General features: G+C 38.6%; 1 protein-coding gene across 4 annotated transcripts in view; it reads left to right on the top strand.

The window, feature by feature from the left end:
* Nucleotides 1-10,254, top strand: part of ide (insulin-degrading enzyme) — a 119,536-nt gene extending 109,282 nt beyond the window's left edge. For all 4 annotated transcript variants that reach the window (XM_043712501.2, XM_043712496.2, XM_043712500.2 and 1 more), the window contains exons 24-25: nucleotides 3,751-3,818; nucleotides 7,253-10,254. In XM_043712501.2, coding sequence (XP_043568436.1) covers nucleotides 3,751-3,818; nucleotides 7,253-7,348 — 164 coding nt within the window. In that variant the 3' untranslated portion in view covers nucleotides 7,349-10,254. The remainder of the gene's footprint in view (nucleotides 1-3,750; nucleotides 3,819-7,252) is intronic.
* The last annotated feature ends 6,706 nt before the right edge of the window (nucleotides 10,255-16,960 follow it).

Here is a 16,960-nt window from a genome sequence, read left to right as displayed (position 1 = left end):
TAAGTTTAACAACAAGTCAGTTCGATCTGAAACAAGCAGAGAAAGTAAATGATTACTTTGTTTTCAGAGGAAGATGTTGAAGACCTTTCTCAGAACTAAAGATCCAAGCGGCTGGGGATAATGAGTTGAAGGAACTTAGTATTAGTAAGGTTATAACATAGAAATTAATGGAGCTGAAAGATGTTAAATCCCCAGGACTTGGTATTCTGATCAACATCCCAGAGAGTTGAAGAAAGTGGCTATAGTGGTCATTATCTTCCAAATATTTATAGATTGTGGAATGAGTACAGTAGATTATAAGGTAGCAAATGTCACCGCACTATTTGAGAATGGAGTGAGAGAGAAAGCCTAGAACTACAGAACTGCTAGCCTTATATCAATAGTAGGGAAAATGCTAGAATCTATTATAAAGGATAGGATAAAAAGGCATTTGATGAACTGATTAGGGATAGTCAAAACAGATTTGCAGTTGGATACTTGTGCCTGATGACCTTGTTGGAATTTTCTGAAGATGTTGTAAAAACACTGATAAAGAACATCTGATAAGCACAGATTTTCAGAAAGCCTTTATTAACATCTCCCACAGAAGGCTGGTTTGAAAAATTAAAGCATAAGAGCCAATGAAGTAATGTACAGGCATCGATTTAAAAATTGTTTGTTTTTCTATTTGTCAATCAGTGAGAATAAGTGGGCCATTCTTGCTTTGGCAGGTTTTGACTACTGAGGTACTGCAAGGATCAGTACATGGGCCCAAACTATTCACAATCTATATACATTATTTCGAAGTTAGGACCAAATGTCACATTTCTAAATCTGGTGATTGTTCAAAAGCTAAATATGATTGTGTGTCGTGAGGAGGATGTAAAGCAAATTCAGGAGTATTTGGATACACTTAATGAATAAGTAGATTATGGCAAATGGATTTTAATGTGGAAATGTGTGCACTTATCAACTTGGGTAGGAGGGACAGAGTATTTCTCAAATGACAAGAGAATGGAAAGTGTAGAACTACAAAGGGGCCTAGGTGTCCTTGTCAATTATACACTGAAAACTAACATGCAGGTAGAGCAAGCATGTGGGAAGGCTAATGGAATATTGGTCTTTATTGCAAGGGGATTTCAGTAAAGGATTACTGAAATCTTGTTTCAGCTGTATTGGAGCTTAGTTAGACTATGCCTGGAGTATTATTTGCAGTTTTGTCTCCTTATCTCAACACAGATATTATTGCCATGGCGGGCAGTGTAATGAAGCATCACCAGGCTTGTTCTTGGGAGGACGGGACAGTCCGATGAAGAGAGATTGGGCAAAATGGGCCTGTATTTTCTAGAGTTGTGAAGAATGAAAGGTGATCCCATTGAATCTCTTAACGTACTTAAAGGTAGACAGGTTTGATGTAGGTAAGATGTGTCTCATCGTTGAGGAGTCCAGAATTGGGGGTGGGGGTGACGTTTTTTTTAAAAAGAGGAATACTAATCCTGTCTGAGATGAGAAATTTTGTTTTAAGGTTGTGAATCTTTGGAATACTGTACCACAAAAGATCATAGATTTGTTGAGGTAGAGATTGATGGATTTCTGATTACCAGTGGTGTACAGGATTATGGGAATGGTGTGTGTAAAAGACACTGAAGTCTACGTTTAGTCAAGATCATGCTGGGTGCTGGGGCACACTCAACAGGCTGTCTGGCCGACTCATGTTCCTAGGTTTGTTCTGTCATTTCTGATTTATCTGTCTCTGTTCATATCTGCGTTTTGGGTGACAAATAGCAAAAACTGTCCTTCCTTGTTCAGTTTGTTCATTGATCCAGTAGAACAGATTGTCATTATATGGTGATGAGCGAAATCAGTTTAAAAATGTCCCTTTCCAAAATATATATAATTGTTATTCTCCCATCTCCTTTGAACTGAAACCAAAGCAGTTTTTGTGGAGAGTGTAGCGTAGCACTCCCAATATGAACCTATCCCAGTCAAGGGGAACATTGCAGTCTTGACCAAAAAATATTGCACTTGCAGCTTCTAACTAATTGTGTATATTCAGGCTTGTGGAAAATCATTAGTTTAAATGTATTGCTGGTGGTAACAAAATAAGTGAGTTGATTTGTCCTGCATGAGGATTTTCATGAAGCAGTTTTGAAAGCAACATTCATGTGGAGTTTCTTGAGAAAAATTGTATCTAATCATGTTCCACTTCCTTTTGTTGTCGCAGCCTGATGGTAGGTGGCCAGGTTCTTCTCATAGCCTCCTGCTTTTATTATTCTCATTTTAAAAGGATAGGAAAGACTCAGGAGAAATTATTTTAGTTTTTCCATTGTCTGGGAATGATCCTGAGCCTGTGTCTCCATGTTATTGATTCAGTACCCAGTGTAAACAGTTTTTCACCACTTACCTTCTCAAACCCTTTGTTACTGAGAAATTTTGATCCTCCTTCAACATTGTCAGTGAAATTAAAAAATTTTTCATCTAATTCTGTTCAGAATTACAGCCCATCACGTGTGATACCACTCCATGTAAACAAACCTTAAGAACCATGAGCAGAGCTGAACCTGCAGCTAAACCAACAAATTGTGTAATTGCTTCCTTGCTTTTTATATTCACTGCCACAATGCTAAAACTTCCTCTTTGATTTGTTTTTCTACCTGCATTTGTATCTTTTGTTTTTGAGAACAATGTATCTGCCTTTCTAGATATTACTGTTCTTCTAAGAGTATTTCTATTTGAAGTATACTTTCTGTTGCTTTTCTTTTCTTTCAAGATCGTCATTCACATTTCTGGGTGTGTTTAATTGCATTTGACATTTATCTAATCACTCAACTAGTCTGCATGTCTTCTATATGTTACCTCAATTTATAACACACCTTTATTTAGTATCAGCAAACTTCAAAACTAGACATATATGGCAAACAAACCTGTTCTGGCACGCATGATTGAACAATAACATAGCATGTGCATTGTTCCCGTCTGTATCCCTTTATAGCCGTGCTCACTGCTTTCTTTGTCCAGAACATATCTCAATCTACGTGGCTATATTTCATTTCAAGTACAGATTGAGGGGGATGATACAATAACATGTTTGACCATTACAAAAATGTTGAAATTCAGCATAAACTTGAAAATATTCAACGGATCATGCAGCACCTGTGATTCGAGTTTTAGTTAAACTTTTGGGTCTGTAATTTTGCATTGGAACTGATCTTTTGGAGCATCTTGGCTCCAAAGCAGCCGTGTACAGTCACCTGAGATACATCCTTCGTGCCTACCCAGTAACATGTCTAAGTTCAATGAAATCAATATATTCTTTCTCTCCCAATATTTTAGTGGAAGGATTGAGAAAGAGTTGAGAAATGTTTTAAAAAGTGCATACCTACCTATGGTCTTAATTTTAGAGCATCCTGACAGAATGGTGAAACTACAGAATTTGGAACTGAATTAATTCTAATTGGACGAATTAACTTTTCACTCAGAACTTGAGTTTGATAGAATGGAGATCCAACATGCACCTGCACAGACACTCTAATGAGGACGTTATTAAGATTTTAGTTTTAATTTTTGCTTTATACTTAAAATATTGGATAAAATTACAATGTAGACCTGATGACTCTGTGTATATATTTATTAATGGTTCTGCATGAAACCCAGCATTTAATATTACATTAAGGCAATTTGAATTTTTGCATTAATCTGAAAGCCATACTTTTGTTAAATTTGTTGTTTTAAGTATCAATTAGTCATGTCTGACTATTAATGTAATTCTAGGCCCTGTTGTTGAACAACTTCCATGTCAAAATGATGTCAACCTGCCTCCTGCACCACCTTTGCCACAGGTAAGAGGGATTATTAACCCCATTTACTTTCTTCTCTACCTTGGGAAACATATTGAAAGTTCCTAAATTGAATCATGAATAAACATGATTATAATTCCTTTGTTTTTTTTTTAAAACATCTTAACACTTTTTTAAGTGTTCCTATTGCACTTCATGGTTGTTTAAAGTTATGTTCAGTGCCAAAGCTAGAGCATTGTTGAGTTTTAATGTTGCCAGTTATAATTTGTTTCTTAACAGAAACACAACAATGCTTGGAAAGGCTGAAAATAAAAAAAAAACTATTTTACAGGAAGACTGTACATTTTCCTGCATCAGCAGCAGTAAGCATTACCTAACAAAATTCTCATACCTAAAAGCACTTTGATCATGTCAAGTCTCTTTTGGATGATTTGGAGGAGTGGGCACTTTGCTAGTGTAGTAAGCTTCAGTTTTTAACATCTTTAAAAACAAAAGCTCTTTCCCGAGCTTCCTAACTAGTTTACTTGTAACTTTAAGACCATAAGATATCTGAGCAAAATTAGACCATTCTGCCCATGTATGCTCCACCATTCAATTATGGCTGATTATATTTCTCAATCTCATCCTCCTGCATTCTCCCCGTAACCCTTAACACCTTAGTCATCAAGAACCAACTATCTCCATCTTAAATACAAGCAATGACTTGGCCTTTACAGCCCTCTGTAGCAATTAATTCCACCAATTAACCACCTCTAATTGAAGAAATTACTCTTCATCTCAGTTCTAAAGATTCATCCCTTCACTCTGAGGCTGTACCCTTAGGTCCTAGTCTCTCCTATTAATGGATACATCATTTCCCATCCACTTTACCTCAGCCTGTCAGGATTCTATAAGTTTAAATGAAACTTCCCCCTCATCGTTCTAAACCCCATTGAGTACAGACTCAGAGTCCTTAATCACAACTGCTATCACAATCCCTTCATCCCTGGAATCATTCTTGTAAACCTTCTGTGGACTCTCTCCAAGCCAAAACTGCTCTCAGTATTCCATATGTGGTCTGACCAGAGCCTAAGACTGCCTCAGCAGTACCTTTCTGCTCTTGCATTCTCGACCTTGTGAATGGCATATAGCATTGCATCTCCCTTCCTAATTAGCACAGAACCTGCATGTTAACCTTAACAGAATCCTCAAGTAGGACCCCCAAGTCTCTTTGTGCCTCAGATATCCCAAAGCCTTTCTCCATTTAGAAAATAGTCTACACCTCTTTTTCCTACCAAAGTGCCTAATCTCTCACTTCCCCATAATATATTCCATTTGCCACTTCTTTGTCTACTTTCCTAGCCTATCTACGGCAGCTTCCCAGCTTCCTCAACACTACCTATCCCTCACCTATCTGTGTATCATCTGCAAATTTAGTAACAATGTCCTCAGTTCCTTCTAATTTAGCAGACCCCTGTGTGGCACCTTGTCAAAGGCCTTCTGGAAATCCAAGTAGATCACATCCACTGGCTGTTCTTTGTTTAACTTGTTACATCCTCAAAGAATTCTAGACATTGACTCCTTAACGAAGCCATGCTGACTCACCTTGCACTTCCAACAATAATAAGACTAAAATCTTACCAATAACCAAAGTAAGGCATATTGGCCTATAGTTTCCTTTCTTCTGCCTGCCTCCCTCTCTTCCTGAACAGGTGTTTTCCAGTTCTGCCATTTTCCAGTCCTCTGGGATCCTCTTTGACACCAGGATTCCTGAAAGATCACCACCAATGCCTCAGCTATCTCCTTCAGAACTCTGTAGTCCATCTGGTCCAGGTGATTATTCACCTTCAGACCTTTTCAGCTTCCCCAGCATCTTCTCCTTAGTAATAGCCACTACATGCACCTCTGCCCCTGACCTTATTGAAGTTCTGGCATGCTGTTGGTGTCTTCAACTTCAAAAACTGAAACGAAGTATCAATTCAATTCCACTGCCATTTCTTTGTTGCCCATTACTACTACTCCAGCCTTAATTTCCAGCGATCTAATGTCTATTCTTGTCTCTGTCTTACATATAATGAAAAAGCTCTTGTAATCTTCTTTTATATGCTAGTTTACCCTCTTATTTCATTTTCCTTCCCTTCATTGCTATTTTGTTATCATCTGGTTTTTAAAGGCTTCCCAATCCTCTAGCTTCCCACTAATCTTCATCACATTATATTCTTCTTCCTTTTATGCTGTTCCTGACTTCCTTTGTCAGCCGTGGTTGTCTCGTCCTCCCCTTAATATTCTTCGTCCTTGGGATGAATTTCTGCTGTGCCTCCTGAATTACCCCCAGAAACTTCTGCCATTGCTCCTCCACTATCATCCCAGCTAGGCTGTCCCCTTCTAATCAACTCAGACCAGCTCCTCCAGTTATCCTTATTCAGTGGTAATGCCAATGCATCTGATTCTAGCTTCTCCCTGTCAAACTGCAGGGTGAATTCTATTGTATTATAGTCAATTCCCCCAGGGGTTCCTTCACCTTAAGCTCCCTAATCAAGTCTGCTTTATTACACTTCACCAGATCCAGAATTGCCTGGTCCCTGGTGGGCTCTACCACAAGCTGCTTCAAGAAAACCATCCTGTAGACATTCCATGAATTACTTTTCTTGAGATCTGCTTCCAACCTGCTCTCCCTTCTTGTTCTGAATTTTTCTACCAGTGAAAATAGTTTATTTCTGTGTACCCTATCAAATTCATTTCGTTATTTTAGACACTTCAATTCAATCACCCTTCAACTATCTAAAGTTTTAAACAGGACTGCCAGCAAAAACAATTACCTTTATTTTTTCTTCATAGTGCACTGTTCATAGACTCTGGCATTTTTTTAAAGTGAGAGAAGAAAGTTTTAAAAAGTACATGAGAAGACACTTTGATAAGTACATGAACAGCAAAGGTTTGGAAGAATGTAGGCTAAATGCAAGAAAGTAGGACTAGTTTGGAAACATGGTCGGCATGAACTAGTTGGACTGAAGGATCTGTTTTCATGCTGTATGATTCTAACTGATTTCCTAGCACTTTCTGATAGATTTAAGGAGATATGGAACGATTTTAATGAGTTTTTTTTTCACCCAGAGGATGGTGGATATTTGAAACTCTGCTTGAAAGGGTGGTGGGAACTGTCAAAACATTTTAAGAAATATTAAGATGATCACTTGAAGTGCGATAACTCAACTGAGGCAGAGATATTTGAATTTTGTTTTGAGGGAAGAACTGGATTGATGCAGGGATATTGGTTGCAGGGTGGGCAGAGCATTGTCTGTAAAAAAAAAAAAACTTCATCAATTCTGAAGAGTTTAATTTACACTGACTTGATGGAGAAGTGGCCCCAAATTATTGTACACATTTTGTTCCATTTTTTTTTGTGCCTTCCAAGAAACTTATTGTTTTGGGCTTGATTTGTGGGTTCTTTGTTTTTAGATATTTAGTAAATTATCTGACATTATTTTTCCTTTTAGCCGACCATAATTGAAGATATGACCGTGTTCAAACGCAGTCTGCCACTCTTTCCACTGGCAAAACCGCACATCAACTTCATGGCTGCAAAACTTTGAGATGATGAAATACTTGTGTTAAAGGAGGAAAACCTGAATTACAGTTTCCATTCTGCTGGAGTGGTAGAGCGAGGGGATTATTCAGAGATTATTTCTTTTATGTGAACACTTTACAGTTAGGAGTGTACAAGGTTAATTAGCTCTGTATACTTCTTCCTGTAAATAGTTCAGCAAGCCGAGTGACACTTTAAAATACTTGTCCATAGAAACTTCAGACATAAAATTGGAATCTACAAAACACTAATGTATAAACCAGTGAAATTACACTGTGTAATATATTTGAGACAGATTCTTTTGTGATAGAGCACGAGCCTTATAATTGGTAACTATACCATGTTTTTAACTTCTATACAAGTTTTGTAGTTTTGACATTTTATGTGCTCATACAACTGGTAGTAAAATGCTGGAAACATTTCTTTTCATCTCAAATTACTTTTTACCACATGTATAATCAAAACTCAAGAGAATTCAGATGATAAGTTGTCCAGAACTGTATAGTTTCTGACTGAATTTGGATTTCTTATCCATGAGACAAGATACCCGACTCCTTTGAGCATGTTTTCACGAAATCAAATGATCACATTTACACAGAGCTGCTAAAGCAGAATAGGCTGAGAAACTGTTGCTTTCACGATTTGGGTCCTCTGATTTAGTGCTTGAAAACCTGAGAAAAACCTGTTTATTCCCCCAATAAAACTGAGAATTTTTAAAAGTCCATTTCTTTGCAATATCAAAGTCCAATTAGAGGGAATGGGACTTTTCTTTTGTATTTAAATGGAACCAAAGAAAAGTTACGGCAAAGAAAGAGGCCATTCAGCTCAGCTAATAGTGTTTGTACTGACCGAAAATTATAATAGCTGCCCGTTTTAATTAAATGTTCTTTTTTGTATAGAAAGTAAATGATTAGGATCCATACAAAACGCATTTGTTCCATTTTTTTTGTTGTGCCTCCCAAGTAACTTAATGTTTGACATTCAAGAAATATTATGTAATCCATAATATGGCCACTATCAATCTTGTGTGAAATCACACATCAGTTATTATGAACATTGTTCGATAAACTTTGTTTCCATAATGATCAATGTGTAAGAGGCAATGAAGGTAGCACACTAAATGGCACAGATAAAGCAGAAGAGCACATTGAATGTTATCTAGACTCTAATACTATTGCAACCTTGAGTGTCCTGCTATTTTGACTTTTGGTAATAGGATATATATTAGAGATTCTGTGATACCAACATGAATGTCAGTTGTGAGAATAAGGTATGTACAAATGAGCTCTTGAGATAGCTATCATGCACTCCACAATAAATATTTCGCACCACATATAACATGCAAAAAGTGACCAGCTCAAAATGCAGAGCGGGGAAGCAACACAAAGTTGCAGAATTTTAAGGCCTAGCTGTACTTCATTGAAAAGTGCTGCAATAGGGTACAAAACTTCAGCTAATGTTATCAATTACTGATTTCAAATTCTAATATTTAATGGGTATAGTTCATTAAAGCCTGCTATTTGTAGCCTACTACAGTTAATTGGATGAATTTATAATGTATTTCTTGTTCTAGATTTATTTTAAAAAGAAATTGATCACAACTTGAGTGAAGAAAAAGCTGCTGTTATTGAAACCACCTTCATGCATGAGGATATTTTAATTAGCATGTTTATGACCAGATTGTCTTTGTCTTTGTTTTCTAATCAGTTCAGTGTTTCTAGAGTAATAATAATCTATGTAATGAAAAACATCGGTTAGCAATAAAAAAAAGTATACAGAAGTTTTGCCTCTGAAAACCTGAAGTGTGCAGTGTTGAAAACTGACCAGATCATAATGGGAAAATACCTTTTGGATGGATGTGTTTGTCTATAAATGTATTAGTTGCACTGCATTTTGGGGTTTGTCTCAAGTTGAAAATTCAAATTACTCCTTTTGAAATCTTTTACCTTTGTTTTTACTGGTTTTGATTTCACTTCTCCCAGCCCACCGTAAAAGGATCCTTCCGTGCTTTGTGAGATTGTGCTGCAATATTTCAGGAGTGCATACCACCTTAGAATAGTGATCCTGCAGATTTTGAAAAGTGTCCAAAAATGAATGTTCTATCTGAAATCATGGCTGACAATTTAGAAAATTTGATTAGTATTGTCTTTGGGTCATTTAGTTTTGCAGCAATCACAAGGCAGGTTTTGTAGCCCCTTCATTTCAGTAGTAGTGTTATATTGGATAAAATTAAAGTTTTTTTTTAAGTTTTAAAATATTTGGAATGCAAACTTGCATACAATCCTTACACACATTTTACTTGAAGAGGTAACCTAAGTGAAACATTTATATACTGTTCCAAACTTTTCCAGCTGAGAGTTGTATATGGGCATTATCTGTGATATTGTCGCAGGTCAGCAAGAACTTCTGCATTGTATATAATGAATATCTATGAAAAATATTCCAAACTTTTTATAGTTTTGGAATTCTTACAGTGCATAATATGATAGCTAATTCTCTCTAACAAAAACAATTACTGAAAGAAAATATATTTTACTGTAAAAGATGTTTTCTAGCAGTCTCTAATTCTTTGTAGTGTTACTTTTTCTACCATGTTTCCAGCATTTTATGGCAGTGTGTGTGACAGTGCAGTTTGACTCAGGCATATCCATGGATTCTATAAGAAGAATCCAAAGATGCAGCTTTTTCAAGCAATAACAGCCAACAGAGTATCTACAAATATTCAGTCTGTTTTTATGGCTTGTGAATAGATGTATCATTTTTTTTTTGTTGATTGTGATAAATTACTTATAACAACACCATTTTGAAGGTTTTGAAGCAGTTGATATAGAACTGGGTGCATATAGTACAGCTACTGTATACTGAAAGGATGTTTCAGTTTGCTATAAAATAAAACCTGAGATCATCCTGTCACCATTGGAGTTTATTGTCCTGTTTTTCCAACTGAATTGCCTATACATCCGAAACGTTTGTACATTTAAGTATGTGCTGTTCTACATTATGTATACTATATATATTCGACTAATAGTCAATTTCATGTAAAAATCAACCCCCTATTTTTGGCCAACAAATCTCCATCTTTATCATGTAAAAGTCAATCCTAATTATTCACAGATATCAGACCAACATTTATGAGTCACAGAGAGGTACAGCAGGGAAACACCCTTCAGTCCAACCCATCCATGCTGACCAGATATCCCAACCCAATCTAATCCCACCTGCCAGCACCGGGCCCATATCCCTCCAAACCCTTCCTATTCATATACCCATTTAAAAGACTCTTAAATGTTGCAACTGTGTTAGCCTCTATCACTTCCTCTGGCAGTTCCTTCCATACACTTACCACCCTCTGCGTGAAAAAGTTGCCCCTTAGGTCTCTTTTATATCTTTTCCCTCTCGCCCTAAATCGATGCCCTCTAGTTCTGGGCTGTCACACACCAGGTAAAAGACTTTGTCTATTTATCCTATCCATGCCCCTCATGATTTTATAAACCTTTATAAGGTCACCTCTCAGCCTCTGACACCCAGGGAAAACAGCCCTAGCCTATTAAGCCTCTCCCTATAGCTCAAATCCTTCAACCCTGGCAACATCCTTGTAAATCTTTTCTGAACTCGATTTCAAGTTTCACAACATCTTTCCAATAGGAAGGAGACCAGAATTGCATGCAATATTCCAACACTGGCCTAACCATTGTCTTGTACAGCTGCAACATGACCTCCCAACTCCTGTACTCAATACTCTGATCAATAAAGGAAAGCATACCAAACGCTGCCTTCACTATCCTATCTACCTGCGACTCTACCTTCAAGGACAGTGTGCCGGCCTTGCACTACGCTCCAGATTTTCAGAATTACCTTAATTCGTTGTGGTTTTTTTTCTTTATTCGTTTAGTGATCAATTGGGCTTCTGTTAATGATATAGTATGAATTTTGACGGGTATGAATTACAGCCACTCAAAAGTATCTGTGTAATAGCCATCCCCATAAATTTAACCTTTAAAATGTAGTCAAAAAAATTCTACTATTACTTGAGTATACAGTAATTCTCCTGTACCTACAGGGGATATGTTCCACGGCATACTGCGGAAACAAGAACCCGCAGATAAAAGCAAGCTCATTCATTTCCGTGGGAGGCGTACCTTCCCGGCAGCGGAATGTTCCCTTTTAAACGCTCGGCCGTGGTAAACGATTCCGTGGATATGGCAGTTGCCTTGTATATGGTACCTGTCATTCTCAACAATGAAATGTAAAGTGTGTGGGCTCAAAATTAAATCTTGCAGCCTTTTCATTTTGTACATTGATCTTTTTGGCAATTAAATGTCCATGGGTGAAGATTATAGCTCAGGCACTCTTGAATCAAAACCAGCAGTTTAAAATTTGCGGTGACAGTAAATACTATGGAGAACTGCTTCAAATGTCATCTCACTGGGGTAGAGTGCTGAAAACCAAACCCTGCTATTCCCAGAATCATCATAAAAGTTAAAAGATGTTATTAATTTTTTCCCCCTAATGACCTGTCTTTTTAGACCCAGATTAATACAAAACACAGACCAGGTGTCTGTATTTAACAAAAACTAGGATTTATACAAATAGAGATTCTGACTGCAGATAAACAACTGTAAATTTCCGGCATAAATCTCTATTAGTTAAAACTTTAACCCCCTTAAAATTTCTCTATTCATATGCACACTTTTTTTTATGGATGGAGGGGGAAAAGCAGATGAATGGTTCGAATTTACAAGGTTCTTTGGTGACTATCCTTTTACTTGCCAGAACTGCTGTCGTTTAATTAATTTTTATTCACTTGTGGGATGTAGGTATCACTGGCTAGGCCAGCATTTACGGCCTGTCCCGAGTTGCCCTTGAGAAGGTGGTGATGAATTGCCTTGAACCACTGCAGTCTGTATGCTGTAGGTTTACCCACCGTGCCCTTGTGGAGGAAATTCCAGGTTGATTTTCACTTTGCAGAGGCAACAGGTATATTAACTGCAAAGTCTTTTAGCTACTGATTAAAAACCATAGCTTACAGCAGCTGGTGAAGGTAAATAAACTTGCTTTCTTCAGACTTTCGGTATTTGTTACAGTAGAGAGAGAGACAAGCCACTTCCATTTCCTGAGGTCCAAAGGCTTCTGGGTGATATTGTTCACACCCACAAGCTGTTCAGTTACCTAGAAGCCAATCATATAGTTGTTGGCAGGTGGATGGCCTTTGTCATCCACAGTTGATCACAACTCCACTAACCAATCAGCTATGTTGCCAATTGAAACTGTGTATATGTGCCTGGTGCTGCCCATCTTCAACCAGTCCACTCCACAACTTGAACAAAGCAGCAGTGCCAACACCGCTTTCAATGAATTTTAGTGACATGTTTCACAATCTTTAGTTTTAAAACCATAATTTTCCCATTTAGTCCCCAATCAAACATACAGAAACAGATGGTCTTTGTATGCCTCCATCTTTTTTTTAAAGCAGTGTTTTATCACAAGATGTGTGCCAAACAGCTAAACTCAAGACTTGCGTCTATCCATCTCTTCTCCCCTGTGGCTCTCCAGAAAAAAAAGCCTTTATAATTTTCTTAAACGTTTTTTTAGCTATTTTACTCGGGTAAATGCAATTCAATTGCAGCAACATAAATAATCTTGACCTGACTACTGTAAAGATCTCCTTGGGGGAAAAAAAATTATGTAAAGTAGCAAAGGGTACAAACAGTACAATGTATTGCTAAACACAAAGTAATACCGGTTAATAAGATCATTCCTTTTTATAAATGAACTAAATAGAACTTTAATCAAATGCTAATTTTTCTTTTTAATATAAAAGATTGGCCATGAAAGAGGTGCAAGAAAGGGTTTACATCGATAATACCAGAAATATAAAGAAAAGTTGAATGGAGATCTTTTTTTCTGAATAAACTTTAATAGGCCAAATAGATGCTTTTTTATATCCACCCTAACAAAAGCTTTCATAACGTCAGTGTATTCCAGTAACTGGGAATGCAGTTGAGGCACAAGAGCAAAACTGGAGGCCATTGATGTAGAAAAGATGCCAACACATCAAACCAGGAATTCCGATCTTCTTTTATCCAGTGCTGAAATCGCAACTTGCTACCACAGCAAGTGGCTGAAGCAAATTATATAAATGCATTTGGGTGGAGAACTAGATGAGCATATAAGGACAAAGGCAAATGGGTCATGCTAACAGAATAAGGTGAGGAAGGGTTAATGGAGCTTAATATGCCAGCATTAAATGATTGAGTTGAAAGGCCTGTTTTTGTGCTGTAATTTCATCCTCCTAGGCCTATCCAGCAGTGTTTGTATGCTGGAAACCAAAATGCTGAAAACTGTCCATCAGAAATAAATCACCTCCAGCTTCAAAGTGGGTTTCCTCCCATCTGATTATATTCAGTTTGAAAGCGAACATTTTTCAGACTCGTGAATTAATAGTAAGAATTTGTTTCCTTATTTGTCTTGACTGTAGCACATTTACATCCCTGAGTCAGACTTTTATAGGTTCAAAAACCTACTCCGGGTCTTGAACATGTTGACTTTGCAGTGAAGGAATACTGCACTGTCTTGAGTTCTCACCTGCCCTCTTGAGTGGGTATAAAAGTTCCGTAGCTCATTCAAAGAATAAGTTCTCATATCCTTGATAATGTTCATTTCCTCCAGCATTAATGAAATAGATAATTTGGTTATTGCTGTGTGCAAACCTGCTCTGTCCCTACATTACAACAGTGACTATAAAAGATAACTTAAGAAGCAGACTGATCTTCCCCATTGTTGTCAATGCCTATTTTCTGCCTCTGACTCCATCCCTCTTTTCCCCTTGTTATGTTAATTTCTTTGCAAAGTACTTTTTAGATATGATTCTATATATGGACCACTATGTAAATGTTGATTGTAACGATGTAGATCATAGAGTAGTTACAGCACAGAATGAGGGCATTTGGCCCATTGGGTCTATGCTAATGTTCTGCAGAAGCATCTCTGCTCTTTTCCTTTCACATTGTAAATTCTTCAGATCATGATTAGATTAGATTACTCACGGTGTGGAAACAGGCCCTTCGGCCCAACAAGTCCACACCGCCCCGCCGAAGCGCAACCCACCCATACCCCTACATTTACCCCTTACCTAACACTACGGGCAATTTAGCATAGCCAATTCACCTGACCTGCACATCTTTGGACTGTGGGAGGAAACTGGAGCACCCGGAGGAAACCCACGCAGACACAGGGAGAATGTACAAACTCCACACAGTCAGTCGCCTGAGGTGGGAATTGAACCCGGGTCTCTGGCACTGTGAGGCCCATGATCCTGTTGCCTTTTGAAAGTCACAAGTCTTTCAGGCACCACCATACTCAGGCAGTGCATTCCACATCCCAACAACCAGCTATAGCGTTTGTTCTTATGTCATATTTAGTTCCACACTAATGTAGTAATAAGAAAACAAACTGAACTGGTGCTGGTACAAAAATCAATACTGTAGATGCTGAAAATCTAAAATAAAATTGGAAAATTTGCAACATCCTGGCTGGCCTTCGAACCTGACAAATTTTGTTTCAAAGCACTCTAATCCCTAAAGGTTAATGAAACAAAACTTCAAATGATACCTCAACCTCAACTCTCCAAAATTCAATCCTTCAAGATATGATTCTCTTTTTATCCCTCACATTGGCTGATTTGATTAAGCTAGCTTCAATGTCTTTACTTGGGAAAGTATTCTGTTGATCCAAGCTGCAGGGATGACCAATTTAACTTTGCAGATGTTAGAAAAATTGCAAGGACAATTTAAAGTCTGTATCATATATCTTTAGTTCCTCTATATTTCAACAAAAGTACGATCTCATTGTAACATAAAACTGCCAACTGCATACGTCAGAATGATAATTTAATCATAAAGTTAATGTCTCATGCCCTCCACTCCATCTACAGACTTCTGCTCCCTGTCATTTGTTCCATTTTATTGCATTTCTATCTCCACTCAGTCCTGAAGAAATGTCATTTTGGACTAAATTTTCCCATTTGCAGTTGCTGTGAGTTCTATGCCATCCAAACCACCACAGTTTTCATAGAATCCCTACAGTATGGAAGCAGACCCTTCAGTCCAACAAGTCCACACTGACCCTCGGAAGAGCATCCCACCCAGACCATTTCCCTATTACTCTGCATTTACCTTTGACTAATGCATGTAACCTAAACATCCCTGAACACTGAGCGATTTAGCTTGGCCAATTCATCTAACCTGTACAAGTTTGGATTATTGGAGGAAACCGGAGTAGCCGGGGGAAACCCATGGACAAAGGAGAGAATGTGCAAACTTCAGACAGACAGTTGCCTGAGGCTGGAAGTGAACCCGGGTCCCTGGTGTTGTGAGCAACCGTTTCCCCATTGAATCTTCTGCTTTTTCAAATCTTAATTATGTGAGTGTGATGTTGGGCACGTTTGTTAGGGGCATCTCTGGACGAGCAAGTGAGAAGTGCTTGCCATCTCTGAATCTTCCAGCTTCTAAATCTATATTTAAAGCACAGTTGTCTACCACTTGACATGCAGCAAGCCAGGAACCAGCCCTAACACTGGGATGTTCAAACCTCATCACTGAGGAGGTGAAACTCTGTAACCATGTCCAGGTGGTGGTCAGAGTGCTGGAAAGAAGGTTTGGCTTTTTCTGTCAGACCCCCAAATGACACCACACCATCAGATCCTGCCCAGCTTGGAGACTAATTGCAGCCTGAGTCACTTCTGTGTGCCACGTGAAGCATAATGCTCAGCATGGCCACGAGAAGATCAACAAGCTTCAGTCAAGTGCCATCATCTCAGTGAAAGTGAGGACTTCAGATGTTGGAGATTAGAGTCAAGATTAAGGAAGCTGATGTCTGCCAGCCATTCCCCGAACCAGACTGTCCCTGCTTGGTTGTGGGCCTGCTATTTTTTCCCTGTGATGAGGCACAGCAGGTCAGGTAGCATCCAAGGAGCAGGAAAGTCCACGTTTCAGGCAAGAGCCCTTTATCAGCCCGAAACGTCGATTTTCCTGCTCCTTGGATGCTGCCTGACCTATTGTGCTTTTCCAGCACCAGTCTAATCTTGACTGCCATCATCTTCTGTCTACAGGCTCTCACACAAAGGGCCAGAGCTCACTCTACCTTTGCAACTTCAATGGGCTCTGGTTAGCACTGCTGCCTCACAGCACCTGAGACCCGCGTTCGATTCCCGCCTCAGACAACTGTCTGTGTGGAGTTTGCACATTTTCCCCCTATCTGCATGGGTTTCCTCTGGGTGCTCTGGTTTCCTCCCACAGTCCAAAAATGTACAGGTTAGGTGAATTGGCCATGCTAAATTGCCCGTAGTGTTAGGTGAAGGGGTAAATGTAGGGGAATGGGTCTGGGTGGGTTGCTCTTTGGAGGGTCGGTGTGGACTTGGGTGGAAGGGCCTGTTTCCACACTGTAAGTAATCTAATCTAATCTAATCTAATCTCACCAAGACTGATGGCCTCTAATCCTCACTATTAAATGCTCATGTCTATTGACATGCTGTCACACCCACTTCTCCTTCCCAGACCCTGACCCTTCCCATTCTTCCTGCTTCTATTCACTCATGGGGGACACCTCAGCACCTCTCCTG

Source organism: Chiloscyllium plagiosum, unplaced genomic scaffold, assembly GCF_037043375.1.
Source record: "Chiloscyllium plagiosum isolate Xiang-an unplaced genomic scaffold, Cpla_swu_hap1 HiC_scaffold_22, whole genome shotgun sequence".
Lineage (NCBI taxonomy): Eukaryota > Metazoa > Chordata > Chondrichthyes > Orectolobiformes > Hemiscylliidae > Chiloscyllium > Chiloscyllium plagiosum.
This window is presented reverse-complemented; position numbering and strand designations above follow the sequence as displayed.